Source organism: Pimephales promelas, chromosome 10 (assembly GCF_988280905.1).
Source record: "Pimephales promelas chromosome 10, fPimPro1.hap1.1, whole genome shotgun sequence".
NCBI classification, from domain to species: Eukaryota; Metazoa; Chordata; class Actinopteri; order Cypriniformes; family Leuciscidae; genus Pimephales; species Pimephales promelas.
In genome coordinates, this window is record NC_142778.1 from 14,929,640 (window position 1) to 14,949,781 (window position 20,142).

General features: G+C 40.8%; 1 protein-coding gene across 2 annotated transcripts in view; it reads right to left on the reverse strand.

Moving 5' to 3' along the window:
* Positions 1-12,623, reverse strand: part of dhx36 (DEAH-box helicase 36) — a 108,368-nt gene extending 95,745 nt beyond the window's left edge. For both annotated transcript variants that reach the window (XM_089135411.1, XM_089135410.1), the window contains exons 1-6: positions 12,119-12,623; positions 11,270-11,409; positions 10,912-11,143; positions 10,776-10,814; positions 9,597-9,767; positions 8,761-8,840 (exon numbers count right to left, since the gene is read on the reverse strand). In XM_089135411.1, the coding sequence (XP_088991537.1) occupies positions 8,761-8,840; positions 9,597-9,767; positions 10,776-10,814; positions 10,912-11,143; positions 11,270-11,409; positions 12,119-12,397 (941 nt within the window). In that variant the 5' untranslated portion in view covers positions 12,398-12,623. The remainder of the gene's footprint in view (positions 1-8,760; positions 8,841-9,596; positions 9,768-10,775; positions 10,815-10,911; positions 11,144-11,269; positions 11,410-12,118) is intronic.
* Positions 12,624-20,142: the final 7,519 nt, after the last annotated feature.

Sequence of the window (20,142 nt, forward strand, 5' to 3'; positions counted from 1 at the left end):
GGTTACATTTATGTATGGCAGGCAGCATATATTGGCCTGATCAATTTCTCACGCTTCTACAGGCTCATACAAAGACAGGAGGAGGCTACCAGATTGGAGAAGCGTTTTTGCACTAGGCCTGCGTTTTACAGGCTTTACAAATATTTATTTTGTTTAAAAAATATTCTATGTTCTAAATTAAACATTGTTAAATTATATTAAAGTAGTCTATACTCCTAGCTAGGCCTAGGCCCTCCAGTCCAAAGTTAATTAATTTTTTTTATTTTCTGTATTTGTCAGTGTTCAGGTTTTTTTTAATTTTTACATTTCTTCATTCAGATCCTTTTGTTTTGCGATCCATTCGATTCTGAATAAATAAACCAGTTTACATGTTTCGTCCTTGTTACATTATTCATAAAGATAATAACTGATAAATGCACGCAATAAATGCAATACATGCCCTTCAACTTGCAAAATTAAGAATTAAATGATTGTGCTGCAATTTGTACAAATTAAATAAGCCCATTTACTTTAATATTTTTACAATATTATAATTTTTTTTTTCCATGTTGATTATGAAAATGAATAGACAACAGAGTAACTAAATAGTGGGATGCGGCGCGACATGTGTGGTTCTGGCATGATTTTTACCACTTCATTATGTTTTGTTTTGTAGATAGCCTTTCTTAAATGTGAATTTCGTTTCGTATAAATTGAATGTTAATTTTTAAACATTTTTCATCAACCAATTGCCTGGATTTTATTAAAAAAAAAAGAAGCAAATATAGCAGATAATATATTCATGACATGGAAGCGGGACATAAATCAATTCTCTGCACGCTTGTCACCAACTTTACAAATGCACATCTTGTTTGTTGCACGCACACATGTCGAATTAACATTATTATTAATGAATGAAAATTTGATTGAATGCTGAATGTTGTGCTTGTTCAATTTAATAAAATTAAAACTTTCATTGTGATAATTAAAATAATTGAATATTAAATATAAAGTTGCCAATATATATTATATATAAATACATATGTATATTATGTGTATAATATATGTACCCCCTCTATGGTCTTGGTCTAGCACCCTTTCAGCACCTGCTTAAAAAAAGTTATCTGGCGACGCCCCGGTTATAGCGGCCTACGTAATGTTTTAAAAATGGCCGGGTTTAAATCGGGCTCAGGCTCATAATTACAGTTAATGTGCAGAAATATGGCCATGATCTTTTTTGCATTTTCTGGAGGGAAATATATGGTATAAATGTATGGGTTAGTGACGTCTAAAACCCGGCTGTAGTCCAAATTGAGTCGTTTTTGTAGGCATTAAACTTCCTGATTTTTAAAAGACGATATCTCTGCTTACATTGAACTTTCAGCACTTCAACTTTGCTGGTACTATTCATGCACCAACAGCAACATTACACACTATTTAAAATGGAAATCGCAATCAACCACCCCTTTAAAACATGAAACTTCATGTACTTGCATATTATCCTGCTTTGCATCAAGCAAACAAGGTTGAGCTTTCATGTTTAGCATATTTGATGCTCTATAATTAAATGTGACTGTTCTTTGAGCAGTGCTTATACGTGAAATCACGGAGCCGGCGTGGTGAGCACCGCTAACATAACGCTTTACAGTAAATAAAGCAATACGCATGAACCGGAAGTGGAAGGTTGTTCACACTGTAAACAATGCAGAATTAAAATTTATCTCTTGCACCTCTGATGTCTCTCTTAAATCGACCACCATCTGCTAACATAGACTTTTATGATAAGTTCAAGGAAATGTTAAAGCAGTGTGATTTTAAAAAGGAGATTATAGTGATGGGTGATTTTAATCTACACTGGGACGATAAAAACTACAGCAAATTATGAATGGATTTAATCTTGTCCAGTTGGTTAAAGGACCAACACAGATCACAAACAATTGTAGCACCCTAATTGTATTATAATAATAGCCATGTCTAGGTTTAAGAATGACTATAGAGTCATGTGTCCAAACTCAAGACACGCAACGCTAGCAGAGAGTGCGTGAAGGCCTCCCAAACGTTTTACTGATGACAGAGCAATCAGAAAGACGGTTTTGAGCGAGAGGTATTTTAGGTCCACGGAATCTAACGGTTCGAAAGGGGGGGGCTTTCATAAATTCAAGAACTATAGAAAGATCCCAGATCGGAAACGAAGGGGGGCGCGGAGGGTTCATCCTTCTAGCTCCCCTGAGAAAGTGGATGATTGGCTCGTCTTTGCCCAGTGACTGACCTTGCCGGGGTTCAACGAATGCCGCGACAGCTGCCACATAAACCTTGAGAGTGGATGGGGATCTGCCCTTATCCAACATCTCTTGGAGAAAAACGAGTAAAGACGAAACATCGGACAACCGTGGGTACAAGTTTTTGTTGGTGCACCATTTAGAGAACACAGACCATTTTGGCGCATAGAGCTTTCTAGTAGAAGCCGCTCTGGCATGTATAATCGTGTTTAACACTCCTTCTGGCAAAGCAACAGGTAATCGTTGATCACCCACGCATGCAGCGCCCAGCACTGCGGATGGGGATGCCAGATCGTGCCACGAGCTTGAGAGAGGAGATCTGCTCTGACTGGAATGGGCCACAGGGCTGTCAGTGACAGCTGAGTGAGCTCCGGGAACCAAGTTTGAATCTCTCATTGCAGGGCTATGAGGAGCACCGAGTGGCGTGTGTCCCTGATCCTCTGAATTACCTGTGGTAATAGTGAGAGCGGAGGGAAAGCATAAAGCGGGCAGCTGGTCCAGTCCTGGGCTAGCGCGTCCTCGCTCTTTGAGAACAGCATTGGGCAGTGAGCGTTCTCTTCCGAAGCGAAGAGATCTACCTCTGCTCTGCCGAATATTTGCCACAGCTTCTGGACTGTTTGAACGTGCAGGGACCATTCCCCCGGGAGGATGAGGCTCCTGGACAGTCTGTCTGGGCCGTCGTTCAGATGGCCCGGCACATGCGTCGCTCTTAGCGAGAGTAGGTGACGGTGACTCTGGGACCAAACTAAAATGCGTTGTGTCAGCAGGAAGAGATTCCTGGATCTGACTCCGCCCTGACGGTTTAGGTAGAATACCACGGCTATATTGTCTGAGCGGATCAATACTTGGTGGCCCTGAATGCGCGGGAGGAAAACGTGCGAGCGCGTTCTCGACCGCTTACATCTCCAGACAGTTTATGTGGAGGGAGCTCTCTTGAGCTGACCAGGGGCCAAGGCCGGCGAGTCCTCGCAAGTCCTCGCAGACCACGCCCCAACCCATGTTGGATGCGTCTGACGAGATGACTTTTTGGAGAGAAAAAGGTCCCATGGTAATGCCCTGCTGAACCATTCTGCCTCTGTCCATGACTGCAGAGTTGAGATACAGGTCTGTGTTACTTTGATCAGCTGGCGGTCTGTGGTCCACGCACGTTGAGACGCGCGGCTCTTCAACCAGAGCGGATTAGGGCGCATGCGCAGTAGACCCAGCTGGAGCACTGCTGAGGCTGAGGCCATGTAACCCAGTGCCTTCTGAAAAGTCTTCAGAGGCGTGAGGGCGTTCATATGAAAGATGTGGCGAGGCGGTGAACACGGCGCGCGTGCTGTGTAGATAAGCGAGCCATCATAGCCACTGAGTCTAGGTCTATTCCAAGGAAGGAAATCATCTGAATGGGCTGAAGTGCGCTTTTTGTCCAGTTGACAGAGAGGCCCAAAGTGTTCAGATGGCCGAGGAGAACTGTCCGATGAGACAGAAGCTCCGTCTGTGATTGTGCCAAAATCAGGCAGTCGTCCGGATAGTTCAAAATTCACAGCCCCTGACTCCGCAGGGGGGCGAGCGCCACATCCATGCACTTTGTGAGCGTACGGGGTGCTAAGGATAGGCCGAACAGAAGGACGGTGTATTGATAAACCTGGCCGTCGAAGGCGAAATGTAGAATGGCCTGTGACGGGGATTTATCTGGATCTGAAAATAGGCGTCTTTCAGATCTAGAGAGACCAGTCCCCCTGGCGCACATGCGCAAGGAGTTTCTTGACTGTAAGAATTTTGAACAGTCTCCTCATGAGCGCTTTGTTCAAAAGTCTGAGATCTAAGATCGGTCTGCAGTCGCCGTCTTTCTTGAGAACAAGAAAATAACAGCCATAAAACCACAACTCGCTCATAGAAGGCGGAACTCTCTCTATAGCCCTTTTGCACAAAATCTTAGCTATCTCTGAACGAAGCAGGCTGGCTGCTTCTGTATGCACAGTAGTTGAGCCGCGCACGGAAGCGTGGAGGGCGGTGACGGAACTGTAACAGATAGCCAAACTTTTTTGCATTGAACACCCACGGGGAGATTCCCGGAATAGCTTCCCATGATTTGAAGCGTAACTTTAGTGGGTGATTGACTACGTCGCCCTGATTGCTGCACATAGCGGCTGAACAGAGAGTGTGAGCGTGCTTAGAGTGTTTGTGGCAATGGGACTAACACTCAGAGAGGAGTTTATGGGCCGTGTAACAGAGCGGGCAGAGGGGGACTCTTATGCACTCTGACACTCGAGCGGGCTGTGCCCGCTTTATGGGAGTGGGCTCTGAGAGAGACACGGGACATGTGGTGCTTTTTTGTATGGGTGAACACGGGATTGTGGGCACATTTTCTACACAAGAGGCTTTTATGCAGAGGGGGGGACATGTGCACGGGCTCGTGGGCGCGCTTATGAACTCTGACACTCAAGCGGGCAGTGTCCGCTTTATGTGAGTGGGCTCTGACAGAGAACAGAGAGTTCCCTCATAGGCTGTAGCAATTCTCCCTGAGCGAACCAATGAGCTGCTAGCTAGCCCACTCATGGTCTGCTGCAGTTGAACTGTGTTGACAATGGATACAAAACTAAAGGATAATTTTTTGACTTCAACTTCTCAGAAAAGATTAATCTTTCCCGTAGAGTAAGCTAGCTTACACATTACAAGAGAACTAGTGAAGGCCGGTTCGTGAACGAATCGTTCTTTTGAACCGTTTTTTTTTTAGTGAACCGGTCGAACCAGTACACTAAATCGGACTGAATCGTTCGAAACAGTTCGCATCTTGCGTCAGCGCTAAACCACAAGTTACTAAAGTTACTCACTTTCAGACATGCCTGACAGTCCCTCCGAATCGAAATAAACCAATATCCATTAGTACATTTTATTCAGTAACTCAAAAACTTCACTGAACGGAGACATATGTTGGTGCTGAGAGAAGTGACGAGCATGAGCAGCTGATACTGCGCATGCGTGTACTACCGAACATACAGGTACAGCGGTCGGATAACCAGTACAGAACCGAGAACTGTTTCTTTCGGACACGTTCGACATACTGAGAACTGATGAGTTGATGAGCTGAGCATGCGTGCATTTTTTTTCTGAGGGACGAAATGTACGTTTCCATGTCTTTAGTTGAACATCAGTAAGTGTAACAAAATAAAACATTTTGGAAACATGTTTATCACATTACTGTAGGCTATCACTGTATTATTTTAACGATTGGAAATAATGATTGGATTCTAAAACTGTCAAACTACTAAACATTTATTATTAAATAATATTTTCAGGAACAGCTAGCTCATTTAATTTCTAAGTAACAATATAAATCATTGATGTAAACTCTTGCCAAGGTTTGGTGCACTGCTTTTGTAAATGTTTATAATGTGTTAACATAACGAATTAGTTTAATTCGTTATGTTAACACATTATAAACATGATATATATACACTGTATAGGCTACAGAAGGCTATATTGGAGACAGACATGCATCGATTTTTTAGTTTTGTCAACTGTATATTCAGGTTTCAGCTCAGCACACAGCTATGCTATGGTTCTCGAGTCGAGAACTGGTTGTTGCAGTTCTTGAATCACTAGTACAGAACCAAGAACTGTTTCTTTCGGACACGTTCGATACGGAGAACCGATGAGCTGGAGATACTGCGCATGCGTGATAGCACCGTCTCTGAACAGAACTTTCTTTCGGCCGGCTGATCCTGTGCTGATATACGAGCACGCAGTAGTACGGGTGAACCCAGGACTTAAATGAGAGGGCGAATCGGCGAAATGTAAGTTTATTTAATAACAAATAAAATGATGAAGACCATTTATGCATTTTATATATTTAAAACATGTAAAACATCCGCGTTAGCACATCGCCTAGGCTGCAGCAGGGTTCGTTTTCAAAATGTAAATGTAAGAAACTTATCCAAGATGATTATGACAATGCATACTATTATTTAACTGAAGTTGTGATTAAAAATGCCCTTTAATTTGAAGTATTTTTATCCGCCGGGATGATAGAATTGACGTCATTACGTGATGACGTAAAAGAACTGGTGAACCGGTTTTTTGAACCGGTTCATAAAAACGAACTGTCCGAAAGAACCGGTTCGCGGAAAAGAACCGGACTTCCCATCACTAGAGAGAACCTCTAGTAAGGAGAACTATATTTTGAGAACAGTGTAAATTTCAAAACTCAACTTTCTTCCCAGTCCAAAATGACTAGGTTATTGAAACTAACCTGCACAAATGTAACACCACAAGAATGAACACACACACAAATCACCTCGACCTCACACATTTCCACATCAACTCCAGCCAGTGTTGGTGAACTATGAGCAAAGAACTTTCAAGGAGAAAACTAGGATATATTATTACTAAACACCAGAAAAACAAAACTGTTATTAAAGTTGGTATTTATTCTAACAATAAGAATAAGAAAATGCTTGGGCTCTGCCTACCCATCTGTTGGGAATCTCTGTATAGCCTTCTCAACGCAAGAACGGCTGAAGTTTATTTTTAACAAGGTCCCTGAACAGTTTGAGGTACACATTTCGTCAATAGAGCGTTTTGCAGCCCTGTTGTTGAACCCAACAGAAAACCTGCAGCCTGCGAGTAAGTGCTGTGACTCACAGTCACCAAGGGAACCCAAGGAAGAAAAATTATAAATGTTGACTACCATTATAAACAGGGCTCAAGGAAATAGAAAAGGATTTGACCTCTTTAAGGAAGCACAAAGAAAAATCATAACAAAAACAAACAATGTGTATTGTACAAAAGAAGCCTTAATTCCATTCATTTATCAAAACTATCAATTAATTATTTTACCTCTTCTAAAAAACGATCAGCTTTTCCTCTCATTATAAAAGATACAGTAATTCCAGTAAAATTATTTAAAGAAGAAAATTAAGGCTTATTCAGCTCATCATAATGCCAGAAAGTCAAGGCCAGAACGTAACCTCTCTAAGAGACTCAGGGACCTATTTTAACACTCTGAAACTCAAGTATCAAGCGCAAAGGCCAAGTAACTTTGTGGGCGGGCCTTGGGTTCCGTTGCTATTTTACCTGCGGGATAAATGACTCTCGCGCCCGACTCAAGTTTATAAGGGGTTGGTCTGAGGTCTGAAATAGCTTCATTATTCATAGGTGTGGTTTGGGCGTAACGTGAAATAAACCAATCAGAGTGTCATCCAACATACCCTTTAAGAGCAGGTGCGCATGTTGCATGGCGGATTGGTATTATTGTGGGGGATTTACAAGGTGATTTCGCAATCTTCCGATTTTTTTTTTTTCCTGGTTCTTGACGGACAAACTAATACGTCACATGTCCTTATATACATATGCGTCTTGCCACTACTGGGCAAACAGGTCTGATCTGCCATTAATGCAATTAGCCTGAAAAAAATTGGGTAAATATGTAAGCTAGATTTAGGCCTACATTTTTTACATCTTCATGTAAACCACAATGATTTCCCTCATGTGTTAATATTTTTCCTTGTTATAATGTATGATTTGCAAAAATAAAAACTGCTGCATCTGTGTTGATGAAAGAATCAAAGTGTATGCACGTTGTGCACTTGCTACACTATGGCCAAGCATGTGCGTTTAAAATAGCATTATGAACAACACGCAATGCACCACTGACTTTAGACTAGTTTTTTTTTTTCTGGTTGGTGGCGGAATTGTTTTCTGGAACTGCAAAATAGCTCTAGGGAATGTTTGCCCGAAACACCTCCTTTTTGCACCGACCCACCCAGGGAGCGCAAGTTTATTTCCTAGTTTACAGACGTGCGTCCGTAAAGGGCAAGGCCCGCTTCGCGTTGGTGCAAAATAGGAATGATACATGCGTCAGTGTACAAAGTCATTTGCGCCGGGTGTAAGATAGGGCCCTTAGTGTAAAACATCTGTGGGGTTTTTTTGTATTATCATAATCATATTTGTCATAGTGATTTTTCCACAATCCACAGCCCAAGCTTCAAATTCAACACTACAACTTATACCTCAATGTTGCTAAACTTCATGTATTGCCTTATTTAATTCTCTGTCTTACTCTGTATACCTTGTATACCTATTGTCTCTACCAATTGTTTCTGCCTTAAATTATCACATTGTTCAAAACATTTTCAGCTAACTCTGATTTGTATATGTACATGTCGGAAACATAACTTAGAGAGTTACCTCTGATAAGAAACTGTAATTTGGACTCATGCATTTTCTGTAAAGCTGCTTTAAACTGATGAATATTGTGAAAAGTGCTATACAAATCATTTGAATTGAATTATTTATATTTACTATCATTATGTTTTTGTCACAGTTGTTCCCTGAAGGAATGTGTGTACTGTATACAAAGCATAAATTAGTTAGGGTTTCTGGCCAGTTGAGAAAGAGAATTTTAAACTTTCTGCCAAATTCACCCATCTGCCAAAACTCAGCTATAAAAGAATAGCCTCCATAGAACCGGGATGGGGATTACAGGGTTAAGAATGACTTGCAGATCTGATTCACTTACCTCTGCAGACGGATCTGATACCCACAGGACTTCCCTTCTCCCACCGGCTCTGCCCTTTCTGAAGCCACTCTCTCTGCAACCTAAACAAAAGCATTTACTTTTAACCTCACACCTTAAATAGAAGCATACTTTTGTGGGACCACAGACACTCTACAAATTAGGTAGGGAGAGTGGGATCAGATATGCTACTTTTTAATGAAGTTGTCCTCAAATCAAGGTGAAAGAAGAAACAAAGAAAACAAGAACAAAAACAAAGAGGCCTAATAATATTTCATTTTTGCAGTGTATACTGAACTTGAAAGTATCTATATGGCTTGTCACTGGTCCAGTGACACAACTTGCCCCATGTTAGAGATCATGGTGTTAACTAAAAAAAAAATCATCAGGAAAGGGAATACCTTTGAATGAATAATGAAAATGAATACCTTTTATTCAGCAACAATGCACATTAAATTGATCAAAAGTGACAGTAAATGTATAATATTATAAAAGAGTTCCATTTCAAAACGGGCTAAATGCTTTTCTTCTGAACTTGCCATTAAACAAAGAATCTAGAAAAAATATGTACACAAATATTTAGCAGTAAAAATGTTCATCATTGATGGGAAATGTTTCTTGGGCAATAAATCACATCTTAGAATGATTTCTGACACATCATGTGACCTGTCCTGGAGGATCACCAGCACAGCACATTTTTGATGTCTATTATCTTCTAACACAGGCCAGGGTTTTCAAACCGTCCGGGAGCCCCCAGGAGGCCGCAAAGAGAGTGCAAGGGTGTCCGTGGAAAAATTTAGAGAAAAACAACGTTAAAATTGAATAATGCTTTTACTTACAGATATGGCACTGATACGCCGCGGCTGCGTGCAAACCACCCTACAGAGAGAGCCCATGCCCCTCTGGATGAAGTCATCAAGGATGAACTGAGTGACCTGGGTGGTCTTACCACAGCCTGTCTCTCCACTGACTACCAGTACCTGGTTAGCACTGATCAGTTTAACCAGTTCCTACAGCAAGACAACACCGAATGATGCATGAGAGAACTTAAAATAGTAACATTCACTGGGTGAACTAAAATGCTTCTTCACGAATTCTTACGCTGTAAAAGAAAAAAAAAATCTACATTTCACAGAAAAAAAAAATTGTAAAAATGCTACATTAAAAATGTTTAAAAACCTAAACCTTACATATATGGTGAAAACTGTAAATAATTTAATATCCCATAACATTTTACTGTAAAATACTGTCAAATGTATAGTTGGTTTAGCAAGTAAAAACTATCAATTACCATAATAGAAAAAAGACATTCCCAGAAGTCCCTGAGTTAAACATCACATATTATTCAATTTTTATAAATAATTTTGTCCTTTCTTATTTTTATTATCATTAACAGTGTGTTTTGTGTTACATTTAATGTTATTTAGTCATTCTAGTGTCATGTGTGTTCCCCTGATGTTCTTGGCCTTCGTGTGTATGAGCCTGTGCACAATCTTGACCATGTCTTGTGAACAGTTTAAGATTAACTCTGATTCATCATGTGGCTTTCTATTGTGCCACCTGTATTATTGTGGTGGTTATCTGTATATTTTAAAGTCCCCCTGTGGTGAAGATCAAGCATTTAATGTTGTTTGTATGTCTATGTAATGTTTTTAATATGCTTTAAGACAAACCATGTGCAAATTCAGTGAACCAAAGACAGTCTCAAAAATGCAGTTTGAAAAAAACAGTGTTTCTGACATCACAAACTAACTTGTAACCAATCACAACAACGTGCGATTGAGTGGATGTCTGAGCTGGAGTGAGTGGATGGAGGCAGGGCTAATTTGCAAATTCATAGAACCGCATATAAAAAAAAATTAGGCAGGGCTAGAGTTACATTTAAGCTATTTTAAAGCATGACACATTTTTTTGGAGGAACAAAACTTTTAAATATGTAACTTTTAAACACTGCTAATGTTTTACAGCTAATTTTACAGTGATATAACTGTATATGAATCACAAAAGGTGACATTTACCTCTCTCATCCCATAAGAAGGTAGCTTCTCTCTGAATTTCTGAAAAAGGAAATGCCATATTAAAACAAAGTTGTGGGCAAATGCGCATTTCTTTTTTTGACACCGTCCGATCTCTTTAGTTCTCTGTCTGTCTCACCAGCATATCGATGTATCTAGCGTTTTCTTTTTTCTTCTCCAGATCTTTCTTGAGCTCCTCATCCAGGGAGGCTGTCCGCACAACATCCTGGAGTAAGTATTCCAGGTCAGCGTCATTAAGCTCCTCTTTCACATTTGCTCCCAGCTCATCCTCCCGTTTCTCCTCTTTAGGCTCAATTTTTGGCACTTTCACAATGTTCGGCAGTTCTGGAGGATCATCTCCATCAAAGTAACTGGAATGCAGACATCATTTCGTTAAGCATAATTATGGAAAACAAAATGTTAAAATACCTTGACATTTTTGTCCATTATTTCAATGACAACGTAGACCCAGATGATTGTACAATATTGTTTAGCACCTGTGGCCACTGGGCTCCTCCTTCACCCTCCAGCTCTGAGACGTGGAGGGATGCCCATCTCTGCCCAGATCTCTTTGAACAGAATTCAGCAACTGAGTAATGTGCTGCTCTCGTGACTCATCCATCTGAACAACGGCCCTCTAAAATGACACAACCATTCTCAGTCTTAAAATACGCATTATCATATCATAGATACTGATTGGTCAAATAAACATTTTCCCAGACTGTTTTGAAATAGTGTTGCACACAATACCACCACTCATTAACTTGTTTATATTGATATACCCAACAAATAGATCCAAAGAGTGACTATTGCATAAATGCTTGAAATTTGTTTAGTAAACGAACAAAAATTGTTCTCAATTATGAATTTCTAACAAAACCTTACTTTTATACAACTTTTTACAATGACTTTGACCAAGTGGTGATGGAAAGCATCTACAATCGCATAAAGTTAATAATAAAAAGGTTTATTCAAAAAAGGGATATTCAAATTAAATAACCCATCATACCATTGATCAGCTCTACCAAACTTGGATGTCATTTTTCCAGTAATAAACAAACACTGTTAAGTTGTTTTTGATTGATACTGTGAAGCAGCTTTGATAAATCTGTATTGTGAAAAGCGCTATATAAATATATTTGACATGACTTATTTCAGTTCAGAAATGTTGTGCTGCTGTGTACAATTTTTTCGCCCATAATAAAATGTCTCACAAACATCAATATTAGTTATGCCACTGACTCGTAATAGCTGTCAATCTCAGACGACACATTATCAAGTACTATAATTCAAACATTTTATAAACAAACAACCTGACATCATTGTAACCGTCGACTACTACTCACAGATTTCCTCTCTGCCTCAGATCTTTTAATGCCGCCCCATTTGGCATACCACAGTCCAATTTCTCGACCCTTTAAATGGGGTGGATGTTTGCCTCTTCCTCCTCCTCTTCCTCTTCGTCCCCTTCCATGTCCTTGCTCTTCCCTTGAGTCCCAATCGGAGCTCCTCGGGTATCCTGCACCCCCACTGGATCCAGCCCCTCCATCCCACTTGGATTCTCCATCTCCGAACCGCCGACCCCCTTCTCTCCGACCGCGTCTATTACCGTACCCATGATTCATGCCGCCGGACTAATATAGCACCGATAAGCTATCAAGCCGGTTTAAAGACGATTAAGAGTTATGATACCTCTGATCGTCATTTATCACTACGTACAACAGTCCAACATAACGATATTTTCTCAAATATCTGAAGTGTCCTACACATATGACGAAAAGATAAAACTGAGGCGATTTTTATTGACGCAATGGTAAGCGATTGGTGCATGCTGCGCATGCGCTGTAAATAAAAAATTCAACGTTTTTTTTTGTTGTTGTTTTTTTTTTAACTGACTTTACTCAATCTACATTATAGAGTTAATATGACAGAGAATTTAAAAAAAAAAATATGTAAACTTGTTTTATTATTTATCATCTCTATTCTTATTAATATTATATTATTCACCTGAAAAAAACAAACCGTTTTCGTCTAACATTGGGGTTCTATTATTAAAAGGTCTCCCATTCTGACAAGCAGAAAAGTGCCCAAAACCAGCCAACAGATATTCAATAATGCATTTATATTTATATAGCGCCTTTCAAGAACCCACTTTACATACTTTTGACAAATAACACAAATGATACAGATGAATAAACAGGGAACAACAAAGTAAACAAGCAGTCAAACAAACAGTATAACATAATATCCAAAATAAGTATGAATCTGACAATGTATAGTATAGGCTAGTGACTATGATGACAAAACAATAATTTATTCAGTAAGTCAGTGGCTAAACTCACCCATGCAGGATGTCTTACTAGGCTAGTGATTGAATGCATCAGAGGATCACCTCAACTTACTGAAACATCCATTAAAAATTGTGTTCCATCCCACTATCAACTGGAATAAAATCAGCCATTGTGGTTGAACATAATGTAACCAAATGGAAGGAAAACGTATAGCCTGCCTCTTGGGAAAACAACAACAACAAAAAAACAACAACAACAACAACATCAGAGGGAAAAAAATGCGAATGAGTTTTCCCACACAGATAAGGCAGTATCATGAAGGTTTAACGTTCATCTCAAGACCCTGGAACATTAATTATGTTCACTTAGCATCTCCATTGGTGGTGTAGTCTTATAGAAACATAAGATAATTTATTGTCTCATGCTTTCCTGCAGTATCACAGGAAAAGGAGCTGTGTGTTTACTGCCTTTGAACATGAAGGCTTCAGGCAATTGTCCTAATGCTTATACTCTAATTGGCCTCTCATATTGTCAATGGTGTCTTGTTTAAAGTCAGCAAAGCATACAGACAGGGATTAACAGGGAGCTGAAACAGGAACTGTTTTAACAAAAGGCAAGGGAGCTAATTAGAACCCTGTGGCATTGTGGGAGAACCGAGAGGGGAAGGTGCGTGAAATATGTATTACATTAGGGACTTTAAAAACAGCTGCGAATGGGAAGTATGCTGTCAGACCACCGTATAGCCAAAAAAGGAGAGATGGTATAACAGTGACATGGCATCTGAGCACAGAAGCCAATGGCATGTTACTATGTGTAATGGCACATCCGGTCTTCATTGGCATGTGCCAGTGGATAGTGGCATGTGTCACTGATATTATTAGCATGTGCCAGTGGATCGTGGCATGTGTCACTGACATTATCACGACACATTGACACTGACATGACACCTGAGAGCTGTGGAACATGTCACCTTATGTTGTGACACCTCCAGTAGTGATTGACATATTAATCGAGCATACATAATTTGTTAAAATTATTTTTGAAATATTAAAGCCACTTATGAGAATCTTGCGCTGGCCAGTGTTTCACTCACTTATACTGACACCTACTGGCGTGCATCATCATGCAAAAAATTAAGGTTTACAGTAACGAACACGACTGTTAATACATTATTCTTAGTGATGACAGATTTATTTTGTGTCTTTCCTAGAATGGGCAGTTTGAGACTTCGAGAGATAAACAATTAAGTAGCACATTAAAAAACATTCAGTGGCACATTCCAATCAAATACAGACATGACACAAGTAACACGTTTGAAAAAAAATATTATTGACTTTAATGCATTTAATTGATATTTAAAAATATCCCAAAATTAGGCTTTTCATTTAGGATTTTGTGTCACAGTTACGTCAGAATAGGTGCTCGATTAATCTGTCAGTCTACTGCATACAGTGACATGTTCCGCGACTCTGTGTCAGTCAGGTGTCATGTCAGTGTCAAGATAATGTCAGTGACACATGCCACTATCCACTGGTACATGCCAATAATGTCAGTGACACATGCCACTATCCACTGGCATATGCCACCGGATGTGCCAATAGGCATAGTGACGTGCCATTAGCTTCTGTGCGTCAGATGCCATGCCACTTAATGTTAATACTGCTACTGGAAGAGTGTAAAAATCACTAAGCAACCGTAAACAGGACGGCACAATGTCCCGATATGGCGCTGACATCTTAGAACTTGAGTCTGCGCACTCAACTGTCAACTAAAAACAAACTTATTTTAAAAACAAACTCATTTTAAAAACAAACTCTTGAAATTATATCAACATGATAGAAACTACAATAAATGACAGAAACTATATTTGGCTAAAGGATATGTGAAGTGTAATTTAATTGTTTAGTTGTCGGGTCTCACGTTCCGTTGAATAAAATGGGGAGGCGGGGTTTATATACTAGGATCAGTCACAGGGGGGCGCTCAAGACGTTTTGGCTTCACTTTTGAGGGCTTGTGCGGCACGCTTGGGCGCAACATGGTATTCAGTAATTTATTGAGAGACAAAAAAAATGTCATTTCAAAAAGCAAGAGAGAAGGAATGTTTTTGGCATTAAATGAAAATCTATTGTCAAAAGACAAGTTTTTACTATTGTATGATGTAAATAAGTCTAAAAACCTAGATTTACCGTGTAAGCAATACACACCTTTTAACTTTGATTAGGCCTACATGGATGAAGACGAATGCTTAAAGGTGCAAAAAAAAAAATCAAATCATACTCCATATTCCATACCAGATGGGGGCAGCGTACCTCCAGAAAGTGAGTTGTGCCTCGGCCGTGCGCACTCTCGCGTCTTCAAACAACACGAGCGAGCGCTGTCTTGCTCTCTCTCCCTCGCGCATATTAATCAAATCATTTGACATGATAGTAAAAGGTTGGAAGACCGAAGTTTCATGTGGAGCATTTGGAGATTTTTAGAGATTAGCGACTCAATGAACAACATCATCAGTTGGGCTTTGATTATGAGACGTGTCATAACCGAACCAGGAAAAAAAAAAACCTCTGCACTCAATTGGATAGTCGGTAGACCTACAACCAATCAGAGCAACGCAGTAAGTCAACTCCTTTGCATAGCCCAGTTCAAATACAGAACGTAGCCTAACTTTATTTATTTTAGAAGTTAAATAACAAGTGTTGCTTCTTTTACTTACTTCTCCATGAGTGCCACCAAAGGAGAAACCACAATGACCACAGGCTTTTCATTACGTCCCATCTTCTTAACGACCGTCAGAGTCAGCTGATAAGTTACACTTTTCCCGAATCATGTAGGAAGGACACCAAAAATATCTTTCCGATCGACAAATGCCTTGATTGCAGTTCTCTGTCTATTAAAATGAATGCGCTGTATACATCTCAATTCTCCATCTGCAGTCATCACAAGCAATCTTTGATAACGTGATGATTACGTCCCTGCAGATTATCTGTCCATCATCGTATAAAGCCCGCCCTGGCAATTTGATTGGCCCGATCATTTTTTGCCTGATCATAATTTCTCCTCAATGGATCGAGTCCAGACCGAACTTCCCGACCAAAAAATGTTGTGGGCGGAGTTCGGGCTGGCATCCAGGCTACAACATCTCAACACTAAATTATAAAGGCCATCTCATAGACTACTGTCTTAAATACAAATAAAAGCACGGGCTATTATTTGAAGTTTTACATTATTCGTTTTGTTCATATTACATTTTTTTTTTTTGCTAGTTTGAAATAATTTGACAGACAGCATTTGCTGAGGTTGACCAAGCTAGCGCCAACTCTCACCAATTCAGCGTGAGATACGCAATTCACACTTTTCACATGCTCTCACGCCACACATCAATTCTGTCACGCACAGAAAAGGACAGACTAGACATAGCAGGTTAGTTATGATACATATAAAAAAATCTCAGCTCTCAGATTCTGTCAATTTTATTATGCAATTAAAACAATAAATACAGTTTTGGTGCTTGTAAATGTTACACCACAGATCCCTAGCGCACGTGAACCGATCATCTCTACTAGCTAAAGGTAAAAGAACACGAACACCGTTGAAAGATACAGTATGCTACACCTTACCAAAATGTATTCCTCACGCATAATGTCAACCAATCATTTTTTGAACTCTTCCATGAACTGAAATGTAGTAGTGGGCTGTACTTTCCGCACGATTGACATCAGGTTCAAGTACACCACAAGCCGTGCAAGTTACTTGTGTATTGCAGTTTGGCTGGTGGTTATGTTGCCCGCCCGCATACCGCCTCCCATGGCCGAAACTGGTATTATGACACCTGCCGGGCCGGGGCTAGTAATTTAGCATGCTAATTCAGGTTAATATCTCGGCAGCACTATAACTTGTCATTTTTTTAATGACATCATCAACCTTATTTCTTCTCATTCTTTTGATGCATGTAGCTCATTTTTTGGATATTTTAACCTAAATTTTTACAGATGGCACCTTTAAATGAATTTTGTGTCAGAAAATGTGACCTAGCAATTCTGGTAGACGTTCTCGGGATCCCCAATGAAATTGTTTGTGATCAGAGAAGTGCTGTGGGAGGAGTCGAGGTACTGTATGCTCCAACCAATTTATACTTCTGCGTCGAACTCACGCAGTAGCTACTTTCTATACGCGTACCGCAAGCTCTGTGATTGGTCTGCTAGAACCGCTCCCCGGGTTTCACATGCTCCCTCTGCATGTGTAATTGTGTGTCAAGGCGGACAATGACGCACAAGCATAAATGAAAACCAACGTGTAGTCTATAGTGTAGAGCCTCCACCATAGGTCCAACGCAGAAGTAGAAATCAGCCTGGCAGAAAAGGAGGCTGGCATATCCTTGCTGGTACAGTGATATGATGCAAAGGTTTGGTCACAGACAAGTCCCGGTCCTTTGCATGGCCACAAACTCCATGCTGGACTATATATATTCTGCACATCATCACAGGATAACGGATTAGGTGCCCAGGTAAAAAGGGGAATTGAAATTGTAGGCCTAGAACACCAGATTTAGCTAATTGCAGATGGCATAATTGTTTATTTAACTAAACTCAATGATTCAATACCCACTCTTAATTATTTGAGTAATGATTTTGCAATATTTTTGGGATATAAAGTTAACAAATCAAAGTCATCTATACTTTTCTTAAAGAACAAGAAAGGCTGAATCCAACAGTTCAACATCCATATAAAACCTCTATTGATGGATTTAGATAGGCTATTTGGGAATCAAAGTTACTCCACAGGTGGAGGATCTGATTGCATCCAACTACACTCCCCTGATATCTCAAGTAAATGAAAGTTTAAATAGATGGATGTCTCTTCCTCTCACCAGTATCGGAAGGGTGAACACCATTAAAATTAATATATGTGTTACAGTGTCTGACCCTGGTGATTCTATCCACTTTCAGGCCCGTGATCTCTCTCCTGAATACTAAGTGTTTTATACTAGAGTTTAGAAGGGATCGTTATGCTCTGATTACTTTACACCTGTTGTGTATTAACTCTGGGTCCTAAGCTATATCTGCCTCGTTAACTCGGCATCCTGTGCAAAGTATTTTCTCTCCGTGTTTCATGACCAAGCACTCTCTAGTAGAGGTCTTCACGAAAGAAACCCGTAATGTGCTACACCGAACCGACCCGGACCCGTCGTTCATTTCAAAAGTTGGACCCGGACCCATGCAGACCCGAGAAATACCATAAATGTACTGCCCGGACCCGACCTGGACCCATCTATTATTTGAAAACTGGACCCGAACCCGGCAGGAAGACACCAACTCGACTGGACCCGATTGTAGTCACATATTATTTCACACGAGTTGCAAAAAATAAAACTTTTGTCTTACCTAATTTTAGCAGTCGTCGTCTCACTTCCTTGTAACGTTACCTGATTGACTTTGATGCATTACAATCCACTGACAAGAAAGTTCTATCCATGTTATTTCTCTCGTTTTTCCAAGCTTAAACCACTTATTATTTCAGCTTTAAAAGTTCACTTGGTAACTCGCATAATAACTTTAACTGTTTGCCATTTTGAACTATAATAACGATTGCTTGTTGCTTGTTTAGCTTGATCATATCTGTGCTCTCTGCTCTTCATTGAGTCTGAATCTGACCACCAAAACTTTAAGATTAAACAAGACGGCTCATTTATACTATTATAAAAATAGGAGAAAATGTAAAGCGTGGTTTGGCGGAAGCTCTGGTTGTCATAGAAACATGACACGCGCTTGAGATTGCACTTTGCACTCCGATCGCACGGGTATCACACACAATGTTAAACAGACCCGGGACCCGAAGTAATAGATTTGGACCCAACCCGGACCCGGCTGATCATTTAAAATATAGACCCGAACCCGTACGGGTCCCGGGTCGACGGGTCTCGGGTGCACTGTGAAGACCTCTACTCTCTAGTCTTCCTAATTATCTGTGTTACCGATCCAAGCCTGTTACTAACCTCTCTGACTGTCTGCAGCCTGCCTAATGACTGCTGCCTGTACCTGGACTCTGATTCTCGCCAACCGTTCTGAACCTTGACCGGCTCCGGTTATGCTGTTGATTGCTACCCGTCCCGAATCAAGCCTGCATTTGATCCTGAGTTCAAGTTTATTCTGCCTTGTTTTTTCCTCTTACTGAGAAGCTTTATGTTTGCTTGAAGACGACTATTAAATTGTTGCAAATGGATATGCCTCACATGTCTGATTCATCACAGAATACTTCGCCGAACGAGGATCCAGCGACAATGAATGCTCTGTCGGCCGCCGTCACCACCAGTTGACCACACTTACGGAGGAATTGATTTCAGTGGTCTCAAGCCCTCCAGAAGTCTACCACGGAATCCACGGCCACTTCAACGCCCGCCACGCCTGCTCTTCCCCCAGACTCATTGAATGCGGCGAGCCCAAACCCGCGCCTCGCGCTTCCCGAGAAATATGAGGGAGATCCAGGTAAATGCAAGGGCTTTATATTACAATGTTCCCTGTATTTCGCCCAGCAGACCTCTCTACATACCACAGATGCAAGCAAAATCGCCTTTGTATGTTCATTACTCACCGGACACGCGTTGGAGTGGACCACCGCGGTCTGGAGAACGGATGGATCCGCCTTATCATCTTATGGAGAATTTCTGGAGCGTTTCCAAGCCATCTTTGAACATGCCAAGGAGGGGAAAGGAGCTGAGGATCTTCTGTTGGAGCTGACGCAGGGGAAAACACCTGCCTCGGAGTACATGCTCAGATTCCGAACACTGGCAGCTCAGACCAACTGGACAGAGAACTCTCTCAAAGTGGTTTTTCAGAGGGGTCGGTTAGATGGCCTGTCACGATGAGGGAAAGGACTTTGATCAGTTCGTTTATCTCACCATCCAAATTGACAAGTTGATAAGCTCGCGTCGCACCTGTCACAGCTCAACGAGCGCTTCGTGCGTCATCTCTGCACCACGTGCTCCACATTCCTCTGCTGACGCCTACGAACCCATGCAAATCAATGCCTCGTGCATATCTGAAGAGGAGAGGGAACGTCGCAGGACCCTGAAATTATGTATGTAC